Consider the following 10617-nt stretch of genomic DNA (forward strand, 5'->3'; position numbering starts at 1 on the left):
TAGAAAAATTGTGAAGAAGAAACAAAATTCAGACGATTCAAGAGCGTTAACCCCAGACTCCGATTGTAAACAGAAGTGTAGGAAATTGAGGAAGACTTCAAAGGCAGCTAACATGAGTAGTACTTCAAGGATGGCTGAATATTTTGAAGAGAGAGCGAAAAAGGGATTAGAAATAATTAAAGACATAAGAAGACGAAGTTCACCATTTAGTGAAGATCACGGCTTTAGAAATGAAAAAAATATACCCAAAGTTAATTGCGAAGGCTCAATGCATCAGGAGAAAATCGTCGTCCATTTCCACCTTGTTCCAAGCCAACCTCTTGAGAGGCAAACAGCTGAAACTGAAATGCATTCTCTGCTCTAAACAATGTTGTCGGGCAGCAGACGTCTTGCGACCGGGACGCCCCAAAGAAACAAAACACCCTGCCGCAGCGTCCAACCGCGACGACCGAACGCGGCAGTCGGAGGCAGCCGTAGAGGTATCTATGGGGGCAGCCGCGGGACGCCCGCCCCAGCGAAACCAGACGCGCTTTACGTGCGCATGCGCGACCGTGGCGTCGGGCGCAATGTGTGATGGAGTGCAGCCGAAATGGTGGTCGCTATAGTGTGATGTGACCTTAAGAGGTCAATTGCATTAACAAGACTATCGTGAAGACCTTTCACGTACCTGGCAGCTCTTCTTTGCACGCGTTCTAACTCAGTTTTTAAGAATTTTTTATGAGGGTCCCAAACACTGGCAGCGTATTCTAAATGGGAATCTAACGAGGGAGAAGTAGCTAATTTCTCTCACTTTGTCGTCGCACTTTCCTAATATTCTTTTGACAAAATCCATTTTACGATTAGCTTGACCGGTTATTTCTCGAATATGTTTATACCATGATAGATCATTATTGAGTCTAACTCCTAGATATTTCACGGATTCAAATGCCTTTAATTGGGTGCCACGAATGAAAAAGCTATGTTTTGTGGAGTTATTCTTTTTCCAGAAATTCATCGCTATGCATCATACATAGATTTACAATTACTCTTCATTTTGCGGGTATTAATGATTTTAAATACCCATTTGTTTATGTTAAAATGAATTCATTGCTTCATTAAATAATCTTCCTTCAACTATCAATAAAACTGAGTAATTTTTTTACAAATAATTCTGCAATGAAAACGTTACAATTAACAGTGGTCACGAAGCTTCTGTTCAACTACCCTCATCACCACTCACTATGGCAGATATACAGATTATTTCAATTCAAAAAGTAATAAGGCACTTCTTGTTCCGACTGTGGACGTTTGTGGCGCTGATGTAGCGCGAGATAGTGCTGGGAGGCAGTCACGCCAGAACGATGGCAGGGAGAGGTTGGGCAGATTCCATGCTCCCTCATTAGTGACTCAGTTTCAAATGTATTCTTTGTTCGTGGAATCCTGCGATGTGAATTGCAGCGAAGTAAAATTATAGTGATACAGTCCACTATCTTTCATTACCGCAACAAAACATTTTTTTGGTCCTTCGGGCCGGATTCTACAAACGAAGATTTACTCTAAGGGCGTGTTGCTACGAGCGAGCTAGGCCATTTCTACGCAGCTCCGACGGACCTTGGCGGACAACGCGCGTTCTCGGCGGCGCTAATCTCCACGCTATCTCCCAGTCGGCGTTATCTCTATCATTATCTCCTTGTCGGCGCCTCTACGCTCCATACTAGGAGGGCGAGCATCTGCTGCTGGAACTCATCGCGGTTCATCGGCTGTGGTGTATCAGCGGCGGGCGGCGATCGTGTAAGCTAAGTCATACGTTTAGTCTGGTTCTTTCCTTGTCCTTTTCCTTTCCTTTACTAGACAAACACCTTACTCCCTATTCTCTTAAATTTAAGGATGGATTCTAAAGGCAAGCATATGCTAATAAAGACTCGAGGTTTGGTAAAGGCGAGTTTGACCCGAATGAAGAATTACGTAGATAAGTTTGACGAGGGGTCAGATATCGTCAACTTAAGGCTTCGTATTGAGAGGATGCCTGATATCCTTCAAGAATACAACGAGGTTCAACGCCAATTGGAGTTGGGTGACGATGATGACGATCATTTACAGGATAGAGAAACTTTTGAGGAAATGTACATGGAAGTACTCGCGAAAATGACCTCTATTTTGGAAGAAGAGCAAGCAGACTCAAATCGTTCGGTCCAATCTTCGGATCACGGTGGAGGTAGTTCACGTTCAAGACAACTGAAGCTACCAAACATTAAGTTGCCTAATTTTAACGGAAATGCAACAGAATTTCGGCATTTCCACGATATCTTCACCAGTTTAGTGTTAAACAATGATGACTTGGATGATATTCAACGCTACTATTATTTACTGTCCTCTCTTAGTGGTGAGGCACATAAACTATTAGAGAACTTGCCCATCATTTCCGACAACTTCAAGGTAGCTTGGGATATCGTTTGTAAAAGGTATGATAATCCCAAACTTATCGCCACAGCGCATATCAAGCGTCTCTTTTCACTGACAGCAGTGAGTAAGGACTCAGTTGTTGACATGAGAGCATTGATCAATCAGTTGGTTAGTAATTACAATGCATTGCAGGCGCTACAATTGGAAATTCCTCTGCATGAAATCCTTCTTTCACAACTTGTTCTTGAAAAACTCGACGAACCTACTCGAAAGGAATGGGAAATAAAAATGAATTCTCATCAATTCGCAAGCTTAAATGAATTGATAGGATTTCTAGAAAATAAATGTCAGTCGTTGGAAGTGATTAAGACCAATCAGAACGTGAAACATGCAGTAACAAGTTCCAAGCATCAGGAACACGATAAGAAATGGCGGACAAATGCAAGACAAACGTATTTAGCTGCCAATGATCAGTGTATATTCTGCAATCAATTGCATTCCCTTCATAAATGCACAGAATTTACCAAGCGAGGTGTTCAACAGCGAAATGAATTTGTGAAGCTACATTCGCTTTGTTATAATTGCCTCCAACCTGGACATAGAATGAATAAGTGCAAGTCAGGTAATTGTAGGTATTGCGGCGGAAGGCACCACACTCTTCTGCACGAGATAGAAGGCACCAAGGTCGTGTCAAGACAGAAACCTTTTTCCACCAATGGATCACCTCATCATTCACAAAGTGATTTGAAAGAGGACGCCAATGGATTACAAACGAGCAATTCTTATTGTTCTTTGAAGAGAACGTCAGAAACTCAAGTACTTTTATCCACTGCTATGGTCAAGGTACGCGACAGCAGCGGAAAATTCTACACCTGTAGAGCACTGCTAGATTCGTGCTCTCAGTCTCACTTTGTGACAGAATCACTGGTGCAGCGTTTAAATTTGAGGAAAACGAGAAAAAACACACCAATTGAAGGTATCAACACGCAAAAATCTCAAGTGAAACACTGTGTTACTCTACAGATCCAGTCTAGAATTAGTTCTTACAACATCACAGTTGAGTGTTTGGTTCTACCAAAAATATCAGGAGACATACCTTCAACGTACTTGAATACAGCAAATTGGAATCTTCCAAGGGAACTTCCTCTTTCAGACCCTGCGTTCAATGAACCGGGAAAAATAGATTTGCTGATAGGAGCAGATATCTTCTTTCACATTCTCAAACCTGAGCGGCAGATAAGACCAGGACCTTATCCTGTCATGCAAAATACGGAGTTGGGATGGATTCTAGCTGGACGTTTTCATCCTCAGGAGGAGGCAGTGTCACCTTTTCTTCCTAAAAAGACATTCTTTCTTGCAAATGCGCTTAGTCTTGATGATCAGTTAAAACGATTGTGGGAGATGGACAACTTTACACAGCCTCCACGATCAAAGGAAGATGTAGAATGCGAGAAGCATTTTGTCAACAACACGACCAGAGATGACACTGGACGATATGTGGTTCGGCTACCCTTCAAGGAAAATCCTGAATGCTTGGGAGACTCACTGAAAATGGCGACAGTGAGACTTTATCATCTGGAAGGACGTATTGACAGAAATCCTAATCTACGTGCAGACTATGGAGGATTTTTAGCCGAATATGAATCACTTGGACACATGAAGGTCATTCAAGATGCGGATTGTGCTAAAACAATTTCTTGCTACCTGCCACATCATCCTGTTGTGAAGGCTTCTAGCACAACTACAAAGACAAGGGTAGTTTTCGACGCATCTGCTAAGACAACTACTGGAAAGTCTTTGAATGATATCCTAATGGTGGGTCCAACGGTTCAACAAGATCTGCAGTCGATCATACTTCGATTTCGGATTCACCAAATCGGGTTTACTGCAGACGTAGAGAAAATGTATCGACAGGTACGAGTAGATGAACAGGATTGCAGGTTTCAGAGAATCTTATGGAGAAACTCTACGACAGAACCTATAACAACCTTTGAGTTACAGACAGTCACCTACGGCACATCGTCAGCACCATTCCTGGCAACTAGATGTCTGCAACAATTAGCCCAAGACGAAGAAGGCGATTATCCAAAGGGAGCAGAAATCCTTTCTCATGACTTCTACGTAGATGATTGCATATCCGGAGCATCGAATCTCAACGAAGCTCTTGAATGCCAAGACCAGCTCATTAAACTATTGAAAAGGGGTGGATTTAACTTACGCAAATGGTGTTCAAATCATCCAGCATTACTGGAATCTATTCCCTTAGAACTTAGAGAAGTGCACCTTCCACTTCGTCAGGACAGTCAAGACAAGGTGACAACTTTGGGTCTTCTTTGGCATGCAGCAGCTGACCAATTTCAGATCATCAACGGTCTTCACAAATATCAACAATCAAGATTTAGGAACCATACCACCAAGAGAACGGTGATAGGAGTCATTTCTTCCATTTTTGATCCCTTGGGTCTTATAAGCCCAATAGTGATAACTGGCAAGGTTCTCTTGCAGCAACTTTGGTTAAAGGGAATAGACTGGGACGAAGAACTACCGGACGAAATGCTACAGCAATGGCAACATTGGTTCACTCAACTTCATAAAATTGACGAAATCTTTATTGATAGGCTAGCAGTTGCAAAGGGAAGCCTTAGGGATCTTCAAATTCACGGTTTTTCAGATGCTTCCGAGAAGGCATATGGTGCTTGCATCTATATTCGATCAACCAATGAAAGGGGCCAGACAAGAGTTAAACTACTTTGTGCTAAGTCAAGAGTGGCTCCAGTGAAACGGGTCTCGCTTCCACGGCTTGAATTGTGCGCAGCTTTAGTGTTAGCACGTCTATTCGAAAAGGTGACTACTGCAGTTAGCCACATTAAATTCAAGACATTTTTGTGGACTGATTCTACGGTGACATTAGCATGGATAGCAGCGTCACCAAGTAAATGGAAAACATTTGTAGCAAATAGAGTGGCAGAGATACAAGAAAAAACGTCAGACGCGCAATGGTGTCACGTTTCATCAGAAGATAATCCTGCAGATTTGATTACCAGGGGATTAAATGCAGATAACCTCACCCATAATAGAACATGGTGGAATGGACCTTCCTGGATTCGCAGAATGCCATCTACATGGCCGAACTCAGGTAAACAAGCAATGACAGAAGAAATTCCAGAACAGAAGAGGGAAAGAAAAACCTTCGTAAGCTTGAAGGTTCAAACGTCTAGTATCATAGAAAGGTTTTCTAGTCTGAGGAAATTGCAACGAGTGATGGCGTATTGTCTACGCTTCAAAGAGAATTCCAGAACTACCCGTGTAAGAAGACAAATCGGTGAATTAACTCAGGAAGAAATAGAGAAATCACTTCAGCTTTTGATCAAGATGGCGCAGTACAGTGAATTCTGTCAGGAGATACACGACCTGAAAGACAATGGGGCAGTTAGTTGTAAGAGCAATTTAAAATCCCTGAATCCAATCTGTTATGAGGATGGACTTCTACGGGTAGGAGGCCGATTGCAGCATTCCGACCTTCATTTTCAACAGAAGCATCCTGCTATTTTACCACAACGACATCATTTGACCAAACTCATAATCCAAGAGGAACACAAGCGACTTCTTCATGCGAGAGGTCAATTTTTACTGAATTCACTGAGAGAGAGATCTTGTTACCCAAATTGAAGGATGTCTCAATTCAAGGCCTTTAGTTGCTCTTTCCAACGACCCAAACGATCCCTCTGCATTAACTCCCGGTCATTTTCTCATTGGTCAACCCATTACTTCTATCCCAGAACCAGATCTAATTGACGTAAGAATTGGCTTGCTTTCTAGATGGCAGCAGATGCAGCGGCAGTTGCAGCAGTTCTGGAAGAAGTGGTCAAATGACTATTTGGCTACGCTGCAGCAAAGGAACAAGTGGTCCGTAGTCATAAAAAACCTTAATCCGGGTGCATTAGTAGTTGTAAAGGAAGACAACACACCTCCTATGTCCTGGAACCTAGGTGTTATTGAAATAGTTCATCCTGGTGTCGACGGACTTGTGCGTGTGGTAACAGTACGAACCAAACACGGAACATATAAGAGGCCCATTAATAAGATTTGTGTTTTGCCTTTAAATGAAACTGATGTTTAATTCTAATTACATTGTATTTTGTGTTATTAAAAAATGGGCCCTATATCCATTTTTTGGCGGGCGGTATGTTCCGACTGTGGACGTTTGTGGCGCTGATGTAGCGCGAGATAGTGCTGGGAGGCAGTCACGCCAGAACGATGGCAGGGAGAGGTTGGGCAGATTCCATGCTCCCTCATTAGTGACTCAGTTTCAAATGTATTCTTTGTTCGTGGAATCCTGCGATGTGAATTGCAGCGAAGTAAAATTATAGTGATACAGTCCACTATCTTTCATTACCGCAACAAACACTTCTAATGCATAAATGTGCTAACTAAAATATCAAAGTGGATGGACGTAATATGGTGTTGAGATTTTCCGAACAGAACACGCGTCATAAATAAAACAGAAACATATAAACCATCATTTTGACTAGTTTTAAGCTTTTGAGAAAGCTATTAAAACCCCATTTCTATAATATAAAAATAATTATTTTTTAAAAAGAATACGTACCGTATGAAATAAATAAAAGTCAGAAAAATGAAAACGACATTAAAAAAATTGTAGGCAATATGATTAATTAAGAGGTCGTCCATCAAAGAAACAGTTCCTTCTAATGTTAACAAAGTTGTATAACATAGGGTATATTTTATTTAGGTATAGAGAATACCTAGCTCTTCATTAAAATTGATGCAAATATTTATGCAAAAACAAGGAACAATTGTGTCCCGCAGATGCTTCGTTTATATAATTGTTACTTGGGGCGATTCCAAACGGTTTTCGAGTACGCTCGTATCCCAGCGATGAGTAAACAGTGTGAACCGATTGTTTCCATAAACAAGGGCGTATCCAGGATCAAAAGTAGAGGGGGGGAGCAAGCCGTGGTCGTTCAACATTAAACACGAAAAAAGGTTTAGGGAACCAAAATTTCAAGAAAATTAAAAGAACGCTTTCTTAGTTTTTAAAAATGTTTACTCATAAAAAATCTTTTGATTTTTATTTACACGTTTTACAGTAATGTCACTTTTCTTGGATTTAAAGAAAATTTGTTGAAATTACTTTTTATCCTTGGGGGGGGGGGGCACTTGTCTCCTGCTAGGTACGTCCATGTTAATTATATTTGCAACGGATTATATCTGCAAACGCGAGGAATAGCGTGGAAAGGAGATGAATTTGATGCATTATGTCATCTTGGATGTAAATTTCTGTTATAATCCCCAATCAGTGCTGTTAAAAGCACAGAGAATAAGTATTTCAGTAATTAAAAACTGTAATTAAAACTATATGATTCATCTGATGCCGTAATGTGGCGATCGCTATTCAATTGTTTGTATTCATGAGTCCTGGTCTCTCATTTATGCTTTTGTATTTGAGTCTACGCTATCGCATGCCGCAGCGAGGTCTTATATTTCATCCTTCTTTCCATATTATACCTATTTGCCAATGCGCTCTATGGGAAAGATTACTCTGGATTCCGTATACGAAGGCATCGTGCATGATCGCTATCATTCACGCGATGCATCACTGTCGTTTAGCTCGCTGCGTCGTCCAAGAAAAATCCGTTCGTGAATTTTATTTACTCTTCGTGAAGGCGGCAGTACTCCTGCGATTTCGAATTTGTGTTTTTTTTTGTGCGGAGCTTATAGGTGTGCAAATATGCAGGGGAGGCTCTAATGGGAATGACGAATGCTATTAATTTCATTATTCACTATTAATTCCAAGTTTTAAGCCATTGATATTTCTAATCTTTACTAAACATTTTAACCCTAGATTAGACTACAATCACTGAGGAGCGTAGATTAGCATTACACATACCCAAAGAATAACTGTGGATCCCGTACGGAGTCATCGTGAATGATGGCTAATATCATTCACTCTCGCTGTGAACATGGCGAACTACTGCCTTTCGGCTGGCCGCATTTTCTTCTATGTTTACGGGCTTAAGATGCAGCGAACTGTGTCACGCACTAACCGTAGGAAGAGTTCGTGTCTATATGGCCTTCGGCATGACGCAATTCAGAGTTGAGGGTGGAGAAAAAATATCGCATCGACTATGCAAAGCGACTCTGAATATCGTTCAGTTGCTGGGTAACCGAGTGACGAGAGTGTTGAATTTTATTCCCGAGTGTGCCTTTTCTGTCTAGTGAAGAAATTATTCCCGTGTTCTGACAACATATGAAAGAAGTGTTTTACACTTATCGAAGATTTTAATCTTTCGTGGTGCAAAGTGAATAAGTGCATTGGTGAATGTGGATTAATAAAATAATCCGAATTTGGAAATCACTGGATTAGCCCCTGGTGCATATAGTGTCAAGTGTGTTCTATGGTGTAAGTGGGGAAGCACCTTGTGGTGATTGTGTTGTATTGTGTAGCTTGTTGGGTTAACATTAAATAAGTTACCGAAGAAGAGTAACAAGGATTATCGGATCTTACGATTTGGCTTCTTTCTTGTGGAAAGCGTCTAACGGCTCCAATTACAAGGAAAAAATAAAGTAAGGATAATTTTCATATTTAATTAAACTAATTGTATTACATTTATTTATACCTTTGCTTGTGGGAATAAAGTTTTATTGGCTTTATTAATCACACTGATTGTATGTATTTAGAATTATTTATCGCCAAGGTGTAGCATTATTATACTTTAAAACCCACTGCCCACCTCTGGTTTACAGAGTCATAATAATGTTTCGTGTGAACGAACCGGAATACGAAAAAATCATGGTATCCACCCCTACTGAAATTTGTAGAAACACTAAATTCTCTATCTAATTTTAATCAAGTGAAAGTTAGGTATCACCTACACAAATCCTTAGACCAATAGAAATCATCTTTCCCACATCGCCTCCGTGGCGAAATCGGCTAGCGCGTTCGGCTGTTAACCCAAAGGTTGGTGGCTCGAGCCAAGCTGGGGGCGTTATTTCTGGACGATATTATTAAGAGTGACGGGAAAAGACCAGAGGCCTTTCTCGGGGGGAGGGTATTTGGGGGACCCAAACCACCCTAAAACGAGAGAAAGCGATTGCAGATGAACGAACGATTAAAAAAAAATGACGTATTTTTTCTGACAAGGAGACTTTATGTAAGTAATGTCAAGAAAGAAATGAAACTATTTTTATTTGATAGTAGACACTTAGGTACGAATACTGTCGAAGGGTTTTGTCCATATACGCCCGGGTTTGCAGGAATGAAGCATTTGAAAATACGCTGCCTTTGTAGTCTCGTCTTATCTGTCGTGGAAAAACCGACATTCTGAATCAATGTGTCCTGCAGTCTATTATATCTCTTATTTTATTTTTATTATCTGATCTTCCGTAGTATGTTTGCGTTCGTAATATATATAACTAACTCCCCTATAAACACTCTCACTACCTCTTTACAAGGATACAAAAATTGTTGGACCATTTATTATAAACTGTTTTAGATAAAATGTGGGGTTTATGTCCCCTGTTACTCCCCCCCACATCCGTGGTTATTAGCATCTGTTTTCGCAGGATTAGGTCTTCAGTGAGGGTAAGCTGAAGTACAGCCATGGGGTTGGGGGAGTTGGCACCCCTGTGTAGATTACAATAGCACTTCCATTCATATGAAAATTCATTTTCTTTACTCACGTGTTCAAAATTTTTTCCCGTGAAGTTCTTCTCCGATGCCATATTCGTACCAAATATCGACACTGCATTTTCTCCTTGCTTATTTCTCATATCCGTGACAGCAGCTCCGAATAACACTTGGATCAATGCCCAGGAAAACGATTGGAACAGCATCACTGTAAAATTACACCGAAGAATAAATACGGCATTAGAAAGGATTTTGGAAGTATATGTAAGAGATTTTGGAAGTAGATGTAGATTTAAATAGATATATTGCATGAATCCGATAGTTTGAATAAATATTATGGGATTATCGTTATAGTATGGGACTTGTAGGGATTCTGTTGATAGGGTGATTAAGCAAACAAATGATAATCATAAATATCAATAAGTGACCACATTAAATATTGCTGAGATACAGGTAGTTTATCCGAGAAATTGAAAAAAGTACTTGTAATATATTATGGGACTGTGAAAACAATGTCATTAACCCATCCTATGTAACCCGATAAGTTTATGGAATATTAATGAGGGATTCCTGTTGAAAAGACA

The 10617-nt window shown here is 40.5% G+C and overlaps 1 protein-coding gene across 1 annotated transcript; it reads left to right on the plus strand.

Moving 5' to 3' along the window:
- The first annotated feature begins 2985 nt into the window (after positions 1 to 2985).
- On the plus strand, positions 2986 to 6502 carry LOC124171290. Its single transcript, XM_046550436.1, has 2 exons — positions 2986 to 5204; positions 6202 to 6502. Exons 1-2 carry the CDS (start codon positions 2986 to 2988, stop codon positions 6500 to 6502), a joined length of 2520 nt encoding a protein of 839 aa, XP_046406392.1.
- The last annotated feature ends 4115 nt before the right edge of the window (positions 6503 to 10617 follow it).

This window comes from Ischnura elegans, chromosome X (assembly GCF_921293095.1).
Source record: "Ischnura elegans chromosome X, ioIscEleg1.1, whole genome shotgun sequence".
NCBI classification, from domain to species: domain Eukaryota; kingdom Metazoa; phylum Arthropoda; class Insecta; order Odonata; family Coenagrionidae; genus Ischnura; species Ischnura elegans.